We start from the raw sequence: 21785 nt of genomic DNA on the forward strand, positions 1-21785 counted from the left end.
AAAAATAATTACAGAGAACACAACAGCATGCTAAGGAAATTCTGCTTTTCTGAATTATTTTATGCCTTCTATTAATCTAAGTTCCTCCCACTCTTTCCTAAAATAAAGGCATTCAATTATTTTTTAATCTTTTCTAGTCCTTGTTACTATCATCATTTTCCAGTTCTTTTTTTCTGATGCAAAAAACTAATTTTGTCATCTAAGTACCTCTTCACAAGTAACAAAAAAAAGTCCAAATATATATCTTATTCCATTGCACTGAATTCTTACTTCTTTCACTGACAAATGTATGCACTATGGAAAAGCAAGTTCTTCATAACATCAGAACAAACTAAAAAAGGAAAGAAGATAGTACTATACTTTGTAACTCTCTGGCATGAGAAAGAATGCACAATTAAATTCTCAGGCATTACAAAAGATGATCATTACATAAAGTCAGCATCTTCAGTTATGTACTGTGGAGGCTGATGGGCCTGTGGTACAAAGAACAAAGAGAGTCCACTGGTGGGACAGTCCCTAGTACCAAAAAACCTCCCCAGGTTAGGGTGACAAAACAGTCTTCCTCCAGGATGCTGTGCTTTGCTATGTTAATGTGCCCCACTTCTGCTTCCCCGGTTGGCCCATTGGCCTCCCTGCCCCTTTGTACCTAATATGTCCCTGCCCTAGAAGGTTCTCCACTCCCTGTTCCCCCATTGGCCCTTGCCCCATCACCACTCCCTCAGTTTCCCATTCCCTAGTGCTGGCAGTGTACCCCCCCCCCCCCGTGCCCTCAGATCATTGGTCACTGATGCTCCCTCCCCCTCTGGTATATAAACCTGGAGCCTCCCAAGTTCTTAATCTTCGTCCCTGGAACCCTTCATGAGGATGGCTGCATTAAGCTCCTCCCATGGAACCCTACAGGAAGGCCCTTCCTGCCTCTTTGCTGTCGACCCATTTTAAGGAGCTGTCCGTGTGTGTGTGTGTACACGTGTGAGTGTGTGGTGGTCCTGCCAAGTGGCTTCGCCTTGGAGACGCTTTTAGGAAGGCTGTGACACCTCACCATCCGGCACCACCAAGCTGGAGACTGCGACAATGTACGAGCTTCTATATTAACTCCCACTGTCACCAACATTTATAAAGTTCTAGTCTCCTGGAAAACGAATCTTTCTAATTTCTCTAGAGTAACAGATACTAAAACTCTTCTAAATACCACACTAGCAAGTGCAGCCTTCTGTTTTAATAATTTCTCTTTCATCTTTCTACTTTGTGTTTTTGGAGGATACATATTCCATATTACCGTCAGATTGCAAGCCATGTGACCCAGCAGAAAAATGATTTTATGTGGTGTCCTGAACAACAAGAAGCTCTGCTCTGTGAGCTGGCACATTCCTGGTGTTTCCTGAATTGTCAAGAAGCCTGCCCTCGTGCACTGGGGTTCTCTGGACAGTCTGTGGCACAAGATATTGTTGTAAGGTTTTTTCCTATTTGTTCTTTCATTTCAGAGGGAATCACAAATGGCACTTATGTAAACCTAACATTAGTGAGTCTTAAAAGCTCATCTCTTCAAAGAAAGCACTGTTCGTAAATGACAAAATACAATCTTCTCTACATTTTAAACATTCAGTCATTAAAAAAAAGCACACACAAAACACATCCAGTTGGCCATATTTTTATTTGATTCCTTTTTGTAAAATGTACTGCATTCTGTCCAGATGTCTGGAAAGTGATGAAATTACTTTATGCTTTTCTCTTTCGAACAAACTTCCAGCCCATTTATTTTGTTTAAGTAATTTCAACTGTACCTGAACTGATGTCAATAAGAATTATAATGGCATGTGCTACAGGGGTTGAAGATTTTTTTAATTCCATGTGGTAAGTTGCTTATGAAATGAGCGTGTAGCCGTCAGAAAATACGTCTTATTTTTATGTTTATTGTTACTGGCTTACTGCTACTACTGAGCATTCAAAAACAGATTCCAGAAAATATTTTACGTATGAAGTACAATGTCATTCTGAACTGATACTATAGCAGCAATGATGGTGACCAGGAATAAGCGAATGTAAGTGCTGCTGTAATTACATATCCCCTTAAGTGGAAGAGTTACTACCTAAATCTTACCTTCTTCCGAAATTATTTTTTTTGTGAGATCACTGGAAAAAGGGAAATAATATTTTTATGTTAACTCTTCCTGCAAGCTTCAATTGTGTCTCCTCTGTGTACATTTCAGGTTTCAGTTTGCCACTCATTGATGCACATTAAAGCATTTACTTGCAGAATCTAACTGCATTCAAGCAGTTTTTATTTTATGTCATGCAAATCACACTATCACTTTTCAGATAACTGCTCTATTTATAGCTTTGGAAAGAGGTTTTTGTTTTGTTGGGATTTTTTTAATTTCTGACGATGACCGGAGATCAGATTCCTCTTCACTTGTACACATGTTCAATTAGGAGCCTAATGCATGTTACGAAATTTTAAACAGCAGGGAGTGGTAAGTACCAGATCCAAAAGCAAGAGGTTAGCAGGCAGATCTTGAAAACATGGGGAGTCAATCACATATAACACAGGAATGCTGACATAGTTAAGTACTTGCATAAACCACATCTATGTTCAAACCGGTACTGGTTACCAACTTTTTGATTATATTTTAACTGCTATAGCTTCTCTAAAGTGGATGAATGTGTATTCAATCTAGACTTAAAACACAACTGGTAGCTTACTTCACTAAATTTTATAATCCCTGCTTCAGTCTGTCCTTATAAATGGAAATTCCTATTGAGTTTGAATACTTAATACTCTGTACTTTTGCAATCAGCTAAATATTCCATACACACAATTAGTACTTGCATAGTACCCTTTCTATGTACATTTATGTGTTATAGAACTGTAACATCTAAAACTCTAGTTTTGTTGTGCTGGCTAGTTATATAAAATGCTCCTGGCTTTCTGACACAAAGCAGTAATTGTTCAGGAATCTTTACTTCCAATAGGTTATATAAGAAAATAATTCTAACACTTGATATACAGTGTAACATTACAAATGCATAATGTTTTTATATCCTCATTCATATTAAATCCAGGTTGTCTGTATCTACTTCCCAAGCCACTTGTCAATTGCATTCTCATACTTTTTTTGGTCCTTTAACCAGTCTTGATGCCACCTAAGGTTCGCAATAACACTTGAATAATTGTGACCCAAACTTTGTTTCCAACTGATAAACTGTTGTTTGTTATACTCCTGAACAGAAGAAGAAACCTTTGGATAGTTTACTATAGAGCGAAGTACTTTGTCCAAGGAAAGTACAGTTACTGGGAATGTTATGGCAACATTTGTAAGCTCATCTGGATCAGCAGTAAGGTCTGGAACAAACAAAAAGTCAGTCAAGATTCAATTTGCAATATAGTTAATTAATGAGTTATTCAGGACATAAAAGTAGCATACCAAAGAGCTGGGGCGGTACTGAAGAGCCATCAGAGTATGTGATGTATTTCCACTTGCCAGCTCTCAGCATATACATGGAGGAGTTCACATTGCAGCCGTGGAACTCACTCAGCACCCATGAGGGTCGAGGCCCTCTGGGTGACGCTTGGCTCTCAGCCTTTTCACGTAGCAGCGGTATAAGAGAATATCCACTGAGGTTCTGTGGGACAGGGATTCTTGCTATATCTAAGGAAAGATATACAAAATCAAAATGCTACTGCAGTTATCACGATTCAAAAAGCCTAACAAAATTCTACCAGTGTCTGAATGTAAGTTTTATTTTGATAATAAAACGTGCACTCCTAATTATTATCCTAAAATACACAATAAAAAATACCTTAAGGAACTTCCCAAGGCAAGCTGCCCATCATCTTGATCAAATGTATTGTCTATCTGTATAACTCAACCTTTAACAGAAGTTTGTGAAAAGGGATCACAATAGCCTCCTTTGATGGATGGTGCTGTTTTATTTCTTAATCATGGGTGCAAAGATTTCTTTTTTGCTCTGACTACATAAGGCAGGAGAAAAAGAATGTCATAGCATGAAAAGACCCTAAAAGCTCCACATCCAACATGTTGTAACCATTTATTTCTTTAACAATAATGGTGCTAAGCTTCTCTGTAGCATTCTTCATTAGTGAATAATTAAATGCTTTATAAAAGGTGGCCATTATGGTTATCACGTACAACTGGTGGAAACACTTGAGGAGCAGGGCCACTTGCTTCTCTGGCAGGACTGGAGATAAAGATGATATCAGAGGTGGTATCAACATAGTGCATGTACAGAAAACACTGGATGACTCCGTAGCCTACCAGACGGCCACTAGAAGATGCTGTAATATCCATAAGCCCCTTTAGCACCAACTTACACCACAAGTTTCTCTAGCTCCCAAAAATCAGGTTAAAAGCCTGCAAAGGTTTGTCAGAAACATTCTGAAAAACATAGCTGAGAATCCCAAGCATGTCCTAAAAACCATGTATGACAGTACTGCTATTTTTAATCCTCCCACTGAACATCATCTCTAGTAATTCAAAATTCAAAGCTTTCCATTTCACAGAGCGCCGTGGTAGTATTTAATGTGTTCTGTGTTGAGTGGTGATACTGTATGCATATAAATCGCTCATAGGTGACTCTTTCCTTCATCAGCGCATGTCTTCCTTTTTGTCCTCTATCCAGCCAGCATCTCACTAAGTACTAGGAAGGCCTATAATGTGTAGTAAACCCAGCAAGCACCTCCCAGGCATGCATGGGCAAAAAACTTGAACAAATACATACTACATTTGAACAAATGAAAAAGGGATATAGGCTGTTCTGTCATCCTAAACCAGTAATGCTATTACTTGCAGTAACTGCATTCTCTATGCGCAAAGAATGTTCCAGCCACCTTCAGCAGCTCCTTCTTTTCCAATAGAGAGCCAAAGGTACTTCCATACAGACCCACAAAGCTAACGCTGCTGCAGGAAAGATGATGCTACATCCTGTTACAAAATGCAAGAGCTGTTGCACTTTTGACTGTACATCCGTATGACACAGATCCTGCTGGAATCAAAACATTTGCACTTATTCTTAAAACTAGTGCAGGAGGCAGACAGGAGAAAAGCATTTGCATGGCATCTTAAGACATATTATTTCCCTGAGACAACGCAAAGCAAAGGGATTAAATCTGTCACAAAAATAGACTCGAAATCTGTTTCCTCACTAGTCAGCAGCAGCATGCAGACTGAGGACACAATACATGATACAGATGGCTCTTCAAGTTTTCATTTTCATCACACATGCCTTTTTGACATTCAGAGTACAGGGAAGGGGAACTGCCAGAACAGAAGCAATGGATTATGCACACAAACTTCTGGGGGAAAAAAGCCCCAAACACAAAAAAAACCCCAGGAGGAAAAGATGGAAGGATGCTAAACCATCTGACCAAAGAAGAGATTTTTAACATTTTACATAGGATATCATAATTTATATAAGATCCGTATCTAGTACAGATATATATGCATAACAATTTGATATCAAAATTTGGAAGAGAAAGTCACTCAGATTTTATATCTTATTTTTAACTGGATAACTGATTCAAAAGTTTTGAGAACACACAGACAGATAAATAACTTCTGTTTAGTTTTTAGAAAATCAACCTAAAACAATTTAGAAGTGGATTTTTCACTGACATTTACTGCTAGAAGTACAGTTTTATTTATTCATGTTCTCAAGCTAATTGCAGTGACACCTCTTAGAGAGCAAGCCTTCCAGACTGGCTTGAAAAGAACATTTTTCTGATTGGTAGCCTAAAAGATCACAGATAAAGCCTCAAAAGGTAACTTCACCTGATGTATAGTTCCAATCAGAATCATCTCTTGCATGATTAATCACAGATAACTGTTCAAAAATTCCCTTTTAGAAGTGATTTTAGTTTTTTATTTAATTCCCTGTCTCATACTGAGTGTTTTCCTATCTCACAGGGTAAGAATGGATATCCATTATCACAGCTTTTTATGCTTGCCCTGATCAATTGTACATTTCCTATACAAAGTTTTCATCACACTTCTTCCACATGACCCTTTACAAAAGACATTCCTTGAAGAAGCTAATGCAGCTAAGTTAATGAACCTGTCAACCTTTTGGATTTAATCTCATCTCTGGACGCACTTACACTGTAATATCTATAGTAAACGGTTGGGTATGAAGGCTAGCAAGGATTATTCATATCTAAAATGGGTTTTATCCCCTTTTTTTTGGTAACAAATAATCCTGTATATAATCAGTCGGTGTAATTATGTGGGTGACAGTAACAGTAATATGGAACATCATCAGTTTATTTTATTTTTTCATCAATTTTTTACTTTTCCTATTAAGTCCATATATATGCTCCGCAGATAAATTATCTCCTGTTGTGTTACAATATTGCCTCAAAGTGGAGACATAATTCTGACTATGATACAAATGCAGAATAATAATGGTAACTGGGAAAAAAATTGTCATCTGAAATTACTTAACTCACCAAGCATAGTAGGATATATATCCACAAGAGATACTACATTTGGTATTTGCTGCTGTTCCCTTACACCTGGCCCCATAACTACAAGAGGAACATGGGAACTTCCTTCATACATGCTCATTTTATAGAACTGACGGTGTTCCATAGCAAGTTCTCCATGATCTGCAGTGAACAGAATGATTGTTTTTCCAAGAAGCCCAGTATCTCGCAGAGCTGAAAGGATCTCACCTGCAACAACAAAAAGATACTGAAAAGGATACATTCAAAATACTGTTTCTAAGGTCTGTACTTGTAAAGTAGCATGCAAACTTCAAGGAACCCTCCTAGTCAGAGGAGGAAACTCCTCTCTTGTTGCACATACATTTGTGCAATGAAGACACAACATATACTCCTCTCTTTTTGTATGTACATTTGTGCAACAAAGACAGGGCCAAGATCAATGAAGTTGGCAGTTAAGCAAAGCACTTAGGCATCTTAAATATTAAAACTCTAGGACGATTCAGGCCTAAACATACTGGTTAAAATATGTTACAAAATTAAAACCCCAGTGCAGTTACGTTGCAATCCCTTCATCCCCTAAAGCTGGTAGGCTTCCACTGATCTCTTTTCATTCATAAAATGAGGAAGACTAATTCTGTGTCTTTTAACTTACTTTACCAATCTAACATGCCTAAAAGATTAGCTTATTTAATCACGAATTTCATATTAGTATGCAAGCAAATTCTCGTTCATTCATGGTCACTTTTCAAATTAAGAAGTAAAATACTATAAATTAAGACCAACTTGCATTGTAAATTTTCTATCTGTAGACCTTCCTGCAAACCCTGAAGAATTCTGAATGTACAATTAATTATTTCTTTAAAACTTTCAATAATATGCTGCTAAGGGACACTCCAAATGTAACCTTATTGCTCAGTTGCTGTGTAACAGCTGTTATCCAGTCTACCCATTTGAAATCAATCTCTAAGGAGAACTAGTTATGCCCTAAAATGCATCTTTTCTTCCAGCTCGGCTTTTACAGTCTGCCCCCTTCACAAAAATGTTTCCATTATTTCAGTTAGCACTTAATCAAATAGATTTAGTTCCTCTTGTACATGGGTGTCCTGGGTACAGAGGAAAGGAGGGGTGGAGTTTCCAGCACTGTTTAATAACATACCACTTATGTCATGGAGGGGGCATGGTTTTCAGCAGGAAACACCAAGGTGCGAAGTTGATTCAGTCTTACCTCAGTGAAGGAAAGGTGTGAACTGCTCCCTTAACTGTTGCTGAAGCCACAGGAAGCTCGACAAGCTGTAACTATTTTGCAGGAGCAGCGGGAAGATGAGACAAGCCACTGCTGCCACCACTGCTGCTACTACTTCTGCTGCCACTGTCAGGGCCAGCACTTTTGGCAGCAGGACCTTTTCTTTGGATGAATTATCTTTCCAGGTTTTGTTTTGTCCCTGTTTTCCATTGTTTCCAGGCTGGGGGAAGGATATCAAACTGCAGAAACTTGTTTGCTTCATTGCTTTTGTTTTCCTGAGCCTCATGGTCCAGTGTGGAGGGGATGGGGATGACAAGCACCACCTTGCCTTTGTCTGGGTAAAACCACACTGGGTACTCTCTTTGGGGAGCGTTCTTGCTTTTTCGTTGGTGAATATCCTTCCTTTGGGTAGAGCACTCTCCCTTTGTGTCCTCTTTTGTACATAGTGTTGTGTTTATTTTGAGTGTTTCAGCAAAATTGTTGTTCCCATTTGTGGTCTTTCCTAGTATTTCCTGTGCTGTCAAAAGGGGATAGGGGAGGAGGGGCAGCTTGTGTGGGGTTAATTTTCCCACTGGGTTTTAAACCAGTGCAATGGGTTGTGCAATGTTTTGCTGCAGTTACTGGTTTTCTACAGAGCCTCTGACTGCTGGCTGTGATTACTTTTCAGAGTGCTCTCAATTCACCTAAAAGGCTAATCCATCATTTATCATATAGACTGATAACGCAACTTCCATGACTTACTCCCAGATCTGAACTGGGGTGTTTTGTTTTCTACTTTTTTCCCCCAAAGATCAGCCCTATCTGCATTTTCTTTAAAGACATCAGAACTAGAACACCCACTGTGTAATAAGACATTTCCTACCCAGCATGGCATCCGTCTCTGCACACATAGCATAATAAAATGCTCTAATATTTCTCACTTCTTCCTTTGTAAACTCTCCTGTGCAATTCTTGGTGTACGATGAGTAATAGTCTACTGGATGCATCTCTGAAAGAGAAGACCACTTGGGTATTTTAATAGCTTCATAATTTACCTAAAAATAAGAGGAAATTAACATCACTTTAGCAACTGAATTAAACAAGTTTTCTAACACAGATTTAATTTCAAAAATTATAGCATAAATTCACTGTTCTCAATTTGTGGCCCAGGAAACACCAACTGCTTATTTGTTACACAGTACTGCTACCTCCTCCATACTTCCCCACAGCTTCCAGAGGTAAATGGTTTTTTAAAAACTTATAACAATCAGCTAGAAACTAAGGCTAGGAGCCACAAATATGTGCTTCACCAGCTGCTGCATATTTTTAAGAGAGATAGCACAGAACAGTCTTCTAGAGTAAGTACAGAATATTGGCATAGAGTCTTCATAACTGTGCAACAACTATAAACCTCATGGATCTAAAAGATTGGGTGTTATGTGGGACTAGAGAACAACATGGAAAATCATGTATTCCGGGAAAGCTCCAGGACAAGTCTTGGCATCTTGATAAAAAGAACTGACTATTTTAATCCAATTTTCTAATACTTTCTACATGTTTCTACAGATGTCAGTTCATTTAGTTATAAAGAAATGCAAGATCAGTGTGATACTAAAATCTATTTCAAGTAGTATTGGATTTGTATATTCAAATTAGGTATAGTCACAGATACTGCCTGCTTCAGTACTAGCTTTAGAGTCTTGAAATTTGACATACACATTTAGCCTTGGCTGTCATACTTGTAAATATTCCCTTAAATAAAGTGCTGCATTTAACAGTTAATTACTTGTATACTGCAGACTTAAAGCACAAACTAACACAAAGCAGAGAATATGTAATCTTAGTATGGAAAAATTAAATTTATTAAATACTAAACCCACACCCATTGCCCTCATTTACCTCTGAAAATCTCTAACAAACAGACCTGAGGACTAGATTATAGCACAGCAACTCCAGTGTCTGTAAAGCACATCCTAGGGCTTCCCCAGACATGGGCAGCTGTCTGGGGAGCTAGCAGTACGATGTCTGTCTCTTGAGAACATGGTGTATCTTTGGCCACTGGAAATGTTAATGGCCTTGAGTTCCCACAACATTCCATCTCCCACAACAGACAATATTCTCTCTTAATATCTAGTGAATATATTAAGTCATAGAATCACAGAAATAGGTGAAAGGTTGGAAAAGACCTCTAAGATCATCGAGCCCAAACACTAAACCACTACTGCCAAACCCACCACTAAACCATGTCCCCAAGTGCCTCATCAACATGTCTTCCAAATCCTTCCAGTGACGGTGACTCCATCACTGCACTGGGCAGTCTGTATCAATGCTTGACAAGTCTTTCAGTGACAAAATTTTTGCTAATATCCAATCTAAATCACCCCTGGTGCAACTTCAGGCAATTTCCTCTTGTCCTCTCACTTGTTACTTGGAGGAAAAGCCCGACAGCTAAACAAGTTGATAAGACTGCAAGAGTTCAAGTGCCCACAGCAATAACACCTGTCTTTGTAATAGTCAAATAGACACACCAAAATGTAAGTTTCCTTAGGATCTACAGGAAACATACTGCTAGAAGAAATCATGAAGATAAAGTAACACTGCTTCAGTCATTTTCTTATTGCTAAAGGTCCTTGGCTACATAAAGTTACATTTTGGACTTTGCAAATGGTATTGATTAGCTGCTTAAGATATGAGAGGAATAAGCATCCCTCTCCATCCACGATTCTTTTCTACAGGACTACAACCTAGTTTTAAGGATTCACAAAGACACAGTCCTTTTGTCTGTCTATCGTAATGTCCTGGGTAACCCAAAGTGTTGCTGTATTCCATATCTATTTGCCATTAAATTGTCACTGTCTCTTTAAGACCTGCAGCAGGGCTGGAACCAGAATTGGAGGGCAGTCGGGAGGTGCCAGTCCCTTTTAAATGTCAAGGAATGCAAGCTGACTTCCTCTTTTGCTGAGGGGGGAGACTCCCCTTCAGAAGGGGTTGATTCTGGTGGGTTTCTGGGCCTACAATTGTAGCAATTTGGAAAAACTGCATTTAGCAATCAGAAACCAGGTTTCTGGTGATCTTTGCAAACACTGTGGCAGTGAAGCTTGAGCAGGTCCCTGGGGTTTGGGCCACCCCACATCAGTGTCCAGAGACCAGTTCCCCCACTCCCTTCCCCAACACACCAGCAGGTCAGAAGGCACCAGCACCAACACCAGCAGAGTCCGGCGGGCAGCAGGAGGAAGCACCAGGCAGCGGTGCTGATCCCACACGTGTCAGCACTTCCCATCTGCCACTAGAGCTTCATAAGCTCCAACCTTCCCAGAAGGGTTGGCTGCCATCCTTTCCCTTTTTTTCCTGGAGTGCACGGTCACCCATGGCAGGTGCCACCTTGGAATGGGTCTGACACCATTGCCCCTGCAGGCGGTCAGCAGTGGGGGGATGTCAGATGGAAGGAGGCAGTACCCCACCAGTTTGGGGGTCTCTTTGTTCCCGTGGAGCTCCTGAGATTCAGCAATTTTGTATCTAGTGATTATTCACTGCTATTTTTTGCATGTTGCTGTTTTGCTTGCTAGTAAACTGTTATTTTTTCACTTATATCTACTGGTATTGGTTCCCTATTGGTGGAAAGGGATTGGTTGAAACCAAGGGGAGGACCTCATTTTAGAGTGTCCACCTTTTTGAATCGTCTTAAACCAAGACACATAATTCATAACTAGGAAAGAGGCCACGTGCCCTAAAAAATGACAGCTTGTGCAAAATACAGGGGACCATCTGCTTAACAACCCAGTTTCACAAACATACTATGTTGATACTCTGTCCTGTATTACAGCCCCAATAAACAAGGTATTTAATTCAGTTCTTCATCTATGTGGTCAACTTCATGAGATTATCTTTGTGATTTTAAAAGACTGCTTCTTCCATGACCAAAAAAGAGCTACATCACAGAAGAACCAGCCAATGGTCAATAAATGGTGGTCCACACAACGCAGTATGTATACATAGTGGTGGGAAGGACCCCAGCAAACTGTGGACTTAAGGCACTCTGACTGGATACAGGATGACAAAAATTCATCAAAGATGTTATAATTCTGCCAGTGATTTGAAAAAAAGTACCTATGCTTCCCAAGACACCTCTAACCTAGCAATTAGCACCCAGCAAGTTTTTCTTAATAACTAAGCTAGACCTTACTTTTTGTAAATGAAAGGGGCTTTTTTCCCCATGCTCTTCCTCTCCCCACAAACTTCTCACCATTCCCAGAACAACCCACAACCCTCACGATTATGAAAAAATTCAAATCTCTCAATATTCATTGTAAATCCTTTTTTTTTCTAAGTATTTGTATTTTTGGTACACCTAAATAAAGAGATACAGCAGCTCTCCAGTGGAAAAGGCCATAAGTCATATAAATTGCATATGGAGGGGCTTTTTGAAGTATAAAGTCTTATCAACCTAATTCTAATTCTGCAGCTGCAGAGAATATTAATGCCTTTCTGCAATGAAAGCTATCGTAATACATTTATATTTTATGGCAGATAATGGTACCTGGGGACCATACAAGACAGAGAAAAAGTATTTCTTCTTTGGAATGGCGTGCTATTTGTTAGCTTTACACATACAGACATAAGGACACTTTCTTGTGCTTGAAAACCTACAGTAGCACAGAAAATGCTAACAGAAAAGAAAGACTTCGGTTGTGTCTTATGTTGCTTCATGTTCTAGGTTCATACTGCAGAAAAAGTCAATCTGTCACTGTAAAACTCACACAAAATTATTACATATAACATCATTTCTAACAAGCAAAATACAGAATGTTCATAACAATGAACACTCAGACCATTAGCAAAATTAATTTACAGCTAAGAAGAGCAACAATCTTATTTTTCTTAATCTGTTTCTAGCCATTGAACTCCATACTTATTTATTGATTCAATGAATACTGCTAACAAACCTTTTTTGACAAGAGAGAGAAATTCCTCACTTCTTTTTGCTTAGCCTTTAATCAAAAATCTAACATTTCACTAATCTCATACTTTCTTACTCTGTAGTGAAATATCAAAACTGTGTCTGTCTTGAAAATCAGGAATAAAATACTATTTGTTAGTAAGTACAGTTACTAAAAAAATTATATTTAAATTTCATCATCACATACCTTTTCAAGCCAATAGGGAGATGTTAAAAAGGTAGAGGATCCAAAATTTTCTCCCGCATAGGGTGATGGATACGGATGTGGTAAATTTAGTCCCAAGTAAAGAATAAATGGTTGAGTAAGATTAACAGCTTCTTCCTTTATCCAGTTTACTGCTTTATCAGTATTCCACCAATCTTTTTCCATCACTCTAACATGCTTCTTATGGCCTGTAAGTTTCACCATGGGTCTTCCTTCTTGTCGGAGCAGGAAGTCAACATCCCTAGTCCAAGCTTCCACACGGTTACTGAAATACATACACAAGTCACATACTCAGCAGAAAATGCTTTCCTCACTTTTTCTCCAAGCAAAAAGCATTATGAATTCCTGAAGAACTTCCCCTATACTTTTACCTGTAATCTATTTGCAATTCCTGCATGAAGGAGAACTGTTATTCAATTGAGCAATAACAATTGCGCACCTATTTTATACTCAGACCTTCAGCTTTTTTATTTCTGCTTCTGAATCTTCTTTCTTATTTATTACCACTTCATGTCAGAATGGCTCTTCTCACATCTACAAAATAATACTTAGAAACAGCACTCCATCTTGTGGACTCTTCTCCGCATTCAGGCGTAGATTCACACACCATTTATTTGTAAACTGGGCCTGAGATTTTTATTTGAAAGAGTCTAGAAGGAAATAACTTGCCTGGTGAGGCTGCCTTTAGAAACAACATTCTGGATGTGGATTGTACTATTAATTAAACACACTTTAGGCAAAAATCTGTAATAATGTTTTCTCTTGTATAATTGCTTTAGATGTACTCCATAAATCCTATCAAAGGAATAACAGAAAAGGGTGTAAAGAAAGAAAAAAGGGGGGAAAATGGCAATATTTTAATGATAAAATATTTTTTGAACAGATTTTCTAGTATCATGGCAATTGTTATCTCTCTAAAACACTAGAAAATCTGAGCTGCAAATGTCCTTGTTTCTTTGCTACTGCGAATGATGGTAGACACTGCTGAGAGGCAGACCATCCAAAATCTTGACTAATCTTCATCTTGTTCATGGCAATTTCAATATAACCAACCAAATTATAAAGGAAAGTATAAAACTGCGCAAAGTTTGATCACATACTTTTAACAAAACACAGCATTATTATAGTTTAAAGAGCATCTAACCAGTTTTATCCCCAAAGGAATTTTACCAGTGCACTTTAACTTCCAGAGAAGCTATTCAGAATTATCTATAACAATTCTTTTTGTCATTTTAACTCCTTGCTTAGGCTCACACTTTCAACCTAAACAGGCTTAAATAAATTACTTAGAATAAATTAAGGTATCTGGTTTATAGAGAAAGCATGTTGCATAAACATTAAAATGAAATTATTATAAAGGAGTGTGTGTGTGAGTGTGTCTAATGGCAGCTAATGTCGTAACACTAATTTATAGAGAAAAAAACATTATGTAGGCCATAAGCCAGTCTGGTTATCCAGTCAGACTGAAATTAGGATCAAGTTTAAAGAACAAAATCCCCTCAAAACTAAAAAACGAAATGTTAAGTAACTTAAACCTGTTTCCTATTAAAGAAAAAGCTACTCAACACTGGACATCATCATTAATCAGTGAGATAGAGCACATTCATAAAAATGACACAGAATGAAGATTCCCCTGCAAGCCCGTGGAGAAGATCTCAGTGTGGAAGGCTGTCCCTCTGCATGGACAGTCCATGGAACACCTGCAGCCTGTGGAGGACCCCAGACCAGAGCAAATGGATATCCAAAGAAGGCTGTGATCCTGTGGAAAGCCTGCACTGAAGGGGACTTCCAGCAGGACCCATGGACCTGCAGAGAGAGGAACCCATGTTGGAGTAGGTTTACTGGCAGGACTGGGGGTACCCACACAGGAGAAATCTGTTCCTGAAGGAGCGCATCCCATGGAAGGGACCTATGCTGGAACAGTTTGTGAAGAACATCAGCCCATGGGAAGGACTCACTTTAGAGAAATTAGTGGAGGACTGTCCTTTCAGTGGGGCAGGGACCCCACACTGAAGCAGAAGAATGTGAGGAGTCCTCCCCCTGAGGAGGAACAAGTGGCAGAGACAGTGTGTGATGAACTGACCATAGTGCCCACTCCCAAATTCTTGTGCTGCTGACAGATGTGGTAGAGAATTTGGAAATTGAGCCTGGGTACAAGGGAAGTGTGGGGGGAAAGCGTTTTAAGATTTGTGTTTACTTCTCATTGCCTTACTGTGGCTTCTAATTGGCAATAAATTAAATTAATTTTCCTGAGTTAAGTCTGTTTTGCCTGTGTGCCTGAGCGATCTCCTTCAATCCTTATCTTCACCATTGAATCATTGTTTTTACTCTTTCCTGCTCAGTGGAGGACATGGAGTCATAGAACAGTTTGCTCTATCATGATGGCCCTGGTGTCCATCCAGGGTCAACCCACCAAAACAGCACAAGTCTGTGAACACTTATGACCTTCAAAAAAATCCCACAAAACTGCTGACACTTAACATTTTGTGACAGTAGACTTAATATTTATTATTAATAGTATGGGTTTTTGTTCTGCTTTTCCTACACTGTTAGTAAAACCAGGAAGTCAGGAAGTCTTAAGGCAAGGCAAAAACAGTCTATGAATTTCACTTAGGGAGCAATACCAGTGATAGAAAATAACCATTCATGTTGGGCAAAACCAGTTTTTGTATCACCTTTCGACTACAGGTAAAAGTCAAAGTGCAGCTGCATGTGATATGCTTGCTTCTCCATAAAGTTGCAGGACAGATCTCTGCTAGGTACCTAATACAATTTCTTTTAAATTAAAGCTACTGTAATTTCAACTGGAGACTGAAACTACATGACAGACCACTACATGATTTGTTCACTGCTGTCCATTTCATAGCAGGAGACTCCACCTGATTACCTTACTGAATGATGTCCAGAAGTAAAGTCCAGTTTCCCAAACTTCTGCGCACGGTAGCCATGCCTCTCCATGAGATCCATCCATGTTACATAATCTGGATCTAGACCTTTGAAGTTATTCCAAGATTCTGTTAGATGAGTGAAAAGACCACTCCACATAGCTGGGGGAAAAAAAAAGATGAGTGATTAGTATCCCCTAGCTATATGATTGAGAAGGGATTAATCTTCTCATTGTTATAGAGGTTAAAAGTCCAAAGTGTGATACAATAGAACAAGGAATACAAAGTATTACTCTTCCAAATCTTATTTCATAATCAATACAAGTAACAAAGTTTACTCAAATAATCCCCAGAATTGCAGAAGGTTCTATCTTTCCAGGTGCTATTAAATCATTAAATCAAGTTGTAACTAGATCAGAAAATATTCTTTTTGATATCTGAAAGAAAATGGCATGGTAGCACAGATCCTGATGAAATAATCCTGTATTTACATGTGTTTCAGAGTATTATTTCCCCTTACCACAGTTAGATTTAATGTGAGTTTATTTGTGGACAGAATTACAATATAGTATTTTCATAAATATGATATGCCCTTAATTTTATTCTTTTTAGGTAATCTACTTCACTACCAATTGTAGAAACAAAGCGAGAATATTAAAGAAGATACCAAGGAGAAATGAAACCAAGGGAAGAGTTGCAAAGGAACTATAAGGGAAGATTTTTTTAGTGAATTCCTATGTCTTTGCAGCTTATCAAGAATCATTCACTCTTTCCAATGCTAATTTAGAGTTAAAGGTAGTCCTAAAATGAAACTAAGTCATTGTACAAGCAATAAAAATATCCCGTAATCAAAGTGCATCAACCCCACATGGCAATACTCCTCCTTTCCCCACCCCGAAGTCCCCTTTCCCACCATCTCTTCTGGTATCATCCCTGACACCTCCACAACAGACGAACCCTCAGTTCCTTGCAGGTGTCCAAACTACTGGCTAAAAAAGAGATGTCCTGCTGGATCAGAGCCCCACATATGAGCTCAGTGGTCATGGCTACCTATAATGCTACACATTATTGATGAATTACTGAATTCATTATGCAGTTTTTTTCTCACAGGAGTACTAACCTGCCATTTTCACAAACTTATTAAAATTAAATAACTTAACACAAAGTTATTGCTCTTAGCAATAAAAATTGGCCAAAAGACTCAAGCATAAAGAAAAAGAAAAAAAGGCTGACAGCTTGTTCATGTAACGTCACTCACTTAAAATGTGACTGTGACAAAAAGAAATGGGGACTAGGTTATCAATAAAGGGAATATTAAAAATGTAACAGTATATTTGACAGCCTTTGCCTGCTGCTTCTTTCAGCATATGCTTTTAGAGAAAGGGGGATCTCTTTTTATAGCTGCAGATGAAGGTCAAGGAGCTGTTGCAAAACAACTGAAAAAGGTAAAAATGTTTTAAGATGCAACATTTGGTTGAATAACATAGTTTCCTTCTATCTTTCTAGCAAATTCTGCAAGTGTGAAATTGAACAGAGAACAACAATTGCATTAAGTAAAGAAAAACATGGAAGTATTCAATTAAAGCTACCGAAAGATACATCGTGTATCTAGAAGACAGTGGTAACAGCTACCACTTCTTTCAGTTGTTACTATTTCTTGCTCTCTGCTGAATACAGGAAAGATATTTATTAACTTTGTATTGGGAAGAGAGAGTAGTTCTGAGGGTAGTTTCAGCACTGCAGCAGAACAAAGCAATAATCTCTCTATAAATCCTCAAGATTTTCTAAAAATCTGAAGCTTCAGTGGGGTTCATAAAAAGATTTGTGAGCTTACACTTAACTGAGAAAAGGAGAACAAAAAAATAGAAAGAAAGAAGGAAACAGAAGAAACAGAAGAGATAAACAGATGAAAGAGAAGAACACCATAAAAATCCAGGCACAAACAAAAAAAAAATGGATCTTACTGAAAACCAAACCAAATCCCTCCCAATTAAATAATTACCCTCCCATCATTACCGTATGTTTAAATTAACATGTGCAAGCATTTATCTGATGTTTTACTTGGTTCTACCTGCGCGGGAAGGACAACAAATTGGAGAGTTGGTGTAGGCATTGAGAAAGACAGTGCCGTGTCTTTTCATAAAATTTATGGAAGGTAAATCCACAGTCTGATTCCCTGGAAAAAATGTCAAGCGTCCATCCTGCAATTAAACAGACAAAAGGAACACATAAACAGCATCAGTGCAAACTATCAGCTGCGTTAATTAATATACTTGTTACCTTGGACTTGTGTTGCTCAAATGCTGCCAATTCTACACAGGTATGGAAAACAGAGTTGAGAAGCTCTAAGTAGATCAATATAAAATGGATCACTTTTGAAAAAGTGCAGTGGAAAAGATAACCGGGCTTCTTTATAGTTAAATTAATTCCCTTGTATCACTACACATATTCCAAGCTGCAGTTCTTCAGGGGTGGGGTCCTACGATGACACATTCCATGGGAATAGGTATGGTGAAAGGTAACAAGGAGTAAGGCTGAATCCCAATGTAGATGTGTGCACTAGCACATATTTCTGTGAAACCACCACTGAACCCTCATCCTTTTTAAAAGTTTATCCACACCATTTCTTTGTGAACTTCTTTGGAACTATGGACTGGAAAAGTGATCAGAAAGCTAAAGGAAGGCTCTTCTTCCACTGAAATGCCACCCACAATGATTCCCTTTTGACACTTTCACAGTGCTAATTTCATTTTCACCTATTTGTTTAGACAAACAGATAAGTGACAGTGCATCTGCAGTTTTAACTGCAGAAAAAAGCAATTCCCACTACTGGTGGTTTCCCACTGGCAGAAATACTCTTGGATAACACAGCATTGCAGAGAGTCACTTCATTTGGCACCAGTAGAGCTAACTGCAGCATCCCAGCTCATATCAGAACATGGTAAATGAGCAATCACCTAATTTTGTATACTACTACAAATGGCAACTTGAACAAGGACTCAGTAGGACAAACCAGAAATAAAGCTGTAATATGCAACAGGAACTTGAACGAAACTTTGGGCTGAAAGCGCTCTTTGGAAAGTTGTCCTGGCTCCAGCCAGGACAGGATTGTTTTTTGCAGTAGCCAGGAAGGGACACAGCTACCACATGGAGGTTATTGTGTATCTCATGTCATTTTCCAGGAACAGGGGAAGGGGTCCCTTCCAGGTCAGGGGAGTATGGTGGCAGTCAGGTACTGTTGGGCTCTGCACGGTATAGGGATGAGGGTTCAAATGTGAATCACTCATCTCCCTTGTACATTTTTGTTACTAATGTTGTTGCTGTTACTGTTCTTTCCTTATCTCATTGCCGTTTCTAGTAAATTGTTCTTACCCCAACCCATGACCCTCATCTTTTGTGCCTCCAATTCTCCCCTCCAGCCTGCTGCAGTGGAATGGGAAGATAGAGGAGTGAGCAAGCGGCACATGGTTTGGCATGAGTTCAGTGGGAACACTAAACTGGAAAATACCATTCCTAAACCATGACAAAAGTACACAACTGCTGTACAGTCCTGTCAATAACATTCTTAAGTTTGTCCAACAAAGTCTTGTTTGAACAGCTGGAGATAAGAGTTCCTTAACTGATACCGTGATACAATATTCAATGACACAGTAGCAAAAGAACCCTGTATACTTTCTGTCACAGTATGCTTGGTATACTGCCACACGAGTATTGTTTCTATAGATAACAGGGTAGTCCATGAAAGTAGTAAGCGTCTTGAATTGGCTGAGAAGGTGGAAGCTCAATAGCTATTTCTGGAAATCCATCCTCTAAGAAGGATTGTGTAGGATTTCCAGGTTTTGAAATACCTAAGGAAATAAAATTTCTTTAATACAAACAAGCACCTTTCATCCAGGAACTTGAGTTGCATTGCAAGAAAAGCCTGTCATCCATCACACAGTTAATTTCAACAATTCAGGAGTTGAATTGCCTACTAGAACATTTCACCAGGAAACCCTTGGAATAGCACAATGCCTGATGTGACACAGCAGCAGAAAGCCAGCTGTTCAAGCAAAAGGTCTCTGTTCTGCAGGCCGAACACAGTCCGGTGTCACTGAGAAGAAAATTTTTGTCCCACTTGGCAAAATAGGTGTGATTCCTTCATAAGCAGTGTGACCCACAACAAAGGCAGGCACACTGTCTAATAAAAGTCCAGATCTTTTAACAGCGCGCTGAACTTAAGCTTTTTTTCCCAGAAAAACTTTTAGTTTCAACAGATCCTTCCTATCCTTTACTAGTGATATAATCAAAATGGTTCATCTACTTCTACCTTCAAATCCATCTCAGAAAAAAGCTTACACAACACAACATTTCTTTTACCACATTCTTCTTTGTATGCACTATGTAAATATGACACTTTGCAAAAACAGTACTTTGTTCTTATTTGTTTATGTAAGAATACCACAAACATTGTGGGTTTTACCTCTCTTTTTTGTAAGGGTTTCCTCATTAATCCCTGTAATATAGTTATGAGAATCTTCCTGCTTAAAAGGGACACACAGAAGTTCACTTAAGGTTTGTCTGCAGCCTCTATTAGCATCTGAAGATAAAATGGACATTGACTAACCCTCCGGACCTTAAATACTGTAATTTTAACTACTGGTAAGTAAGACTTCTAGTAAAAGCTGAACATTTGGAGAAAAAAACATGCATTATTTTGGAATATTAAGAGACACGATTTACTCACAATAAAATTAACAGAGAATAGAGTTAAAGGAAGGAAAGTCAATAAGGAGCTATGACATTAATAAAGAAGAAGCTATTTCTTTATCTTTGAAATCACAACAAATGTGTTTAAAGACAGGGTCTGAAAAAAGATAATACATGTTTACCAAATATTTAGGAAAAATTCATCCCAAGAAGGACAGGCAGCAGGCAAGAAGTCACCTGCTCTTTTCTGTGCAGTCAAGGATGGAATTCCAAGAAGGCTAAGAATCAAAACTTCTCAACAGTGAATGAGAAGTGATGAAATGTGAGAGCACCTGGAGCTTAACACCACAGAGCTTATGTTTGATTCCACACCAAGGAGCATTCAGTTGAGTTAGAAAAACCAAGGCGCCTCCGAGTAGAACCTACATTAAAGTGTTTCCAGTAACTGTGAAGATACACGCAAGGATTAGTATCTGTGAGTGGAAAATTTTCTATGTGTCTGATGATTAAACCAAATACATTAAAAAATCACTGTAATGAAGCCACTAGTTACCTATGGCTATACACATCTGACAAATTTATTGTGTTGTTATACCTTATAAGAGCCTGAGTAAACCAGTATTTGATGCCAAATAAGTCAGTAATTTCATCTGTTATTACAGAAAATGTCTATGCCATTTGTTGTGGAGACCTAACATACTTAGGATTTACAATGGCAAGGATGACAGGGTTTAGTGACCTTGCTTGCCATTTGGCTTTTCAAGTTAACAGCACCGCACTCACTTTGCACACCAGTCCTCTCCCAGTGACGGCTGCCCTGGCACGCCCTGCTCCCGCCTATTTTGTGGTGACAAGCCGTATCCAGACCGCGGGAGCCACCTGCGCAGAGGTTTTCGACTACTGTAATGCCTCTGATGCGAGCGTGGCGCACCCGGCTGGGAAGCAAGCTGCGTTTGGTTTGGAACACTCGAGGGCGCGCCCGCTGCCACCGCCCCCGCCGAGCCTTCCGCCCCGCGGCGGAGCTGCGGGTAAACGCCGGCCTCGTGTGCGCATGTCTGTGGCTCCGGCCTGGGCAGTGCATCCGTACGGGAGGGGTCTTTCATCCTCCAGTGGTTCCGTCCAGGCCACCGCCGAGGGTTTCCCCGCCCTCTCTCACCTGTCAGGGTGCCCTTCCACGCCCGTTCACTTACCAAGGAGTCGCAGGCCACCAGCACCACGTTAGACCGGGGCTGGTCCCCGGGGGCAGTAGGCCGCGGCCTCGCTCCCGCCCCGGCGGCCATGAGGAGCAGCGCCAGCCCGGCTCGCCCCAGTGGCCCGCTGCCTCGCATCGGCCCGCCACCGTAGCCCCAGCTCCCGGACCGAGAGGAGCA

At 39.4% G+C, this 21785-nt stretch overlaps 1 protein-coding gene across 1 annotated transcript; it reads right to left on the reverse strand.

Annotated features, from left to right (window-relative positions):
- Positions 1-1632: 1632 nt before the first annotated feature.
- ARSK (arylsulfatase family member K) lies at positions 1633-21764 on the reverse strand. Its single transcript, XM_010393059.3, has 8 exons — positions 21606-21764; positions 17798-17927; positions 15729-15888; positions 12824-13106; positions 8563-8734; positions 6461-6685; positions 3423-3647; positions 1633-3340 (listed from the first exon to the last, which is right to left on the reverse strand). Exons 1-8 carry the CDS (start codon positions 21741-21743, stop codon positions 3072-3074), a joined length of 1602 nt encoding a protein of 533 aa, XP_010391361.1. The 5' UTR covers positions 21744-21764; the 3' UTR covers positions 1633-3071.
- Between the last annotated feature and the right edge of the window lie 21 nt (positions 21765-21785).

This window comes from Corvus cornix, chromosome Z (genome assembly GCF_000738735.6).
Source record: "Corvus cornix cornix isolate S_Up_H32 chromosome Z, ASM73873v5, whole genome shotgun sequence".
NCBI lineage: Eukaryota > Metazoa > Chordata > Aves > Passeriformes > Corvidae > Corvus > Corvus cornix.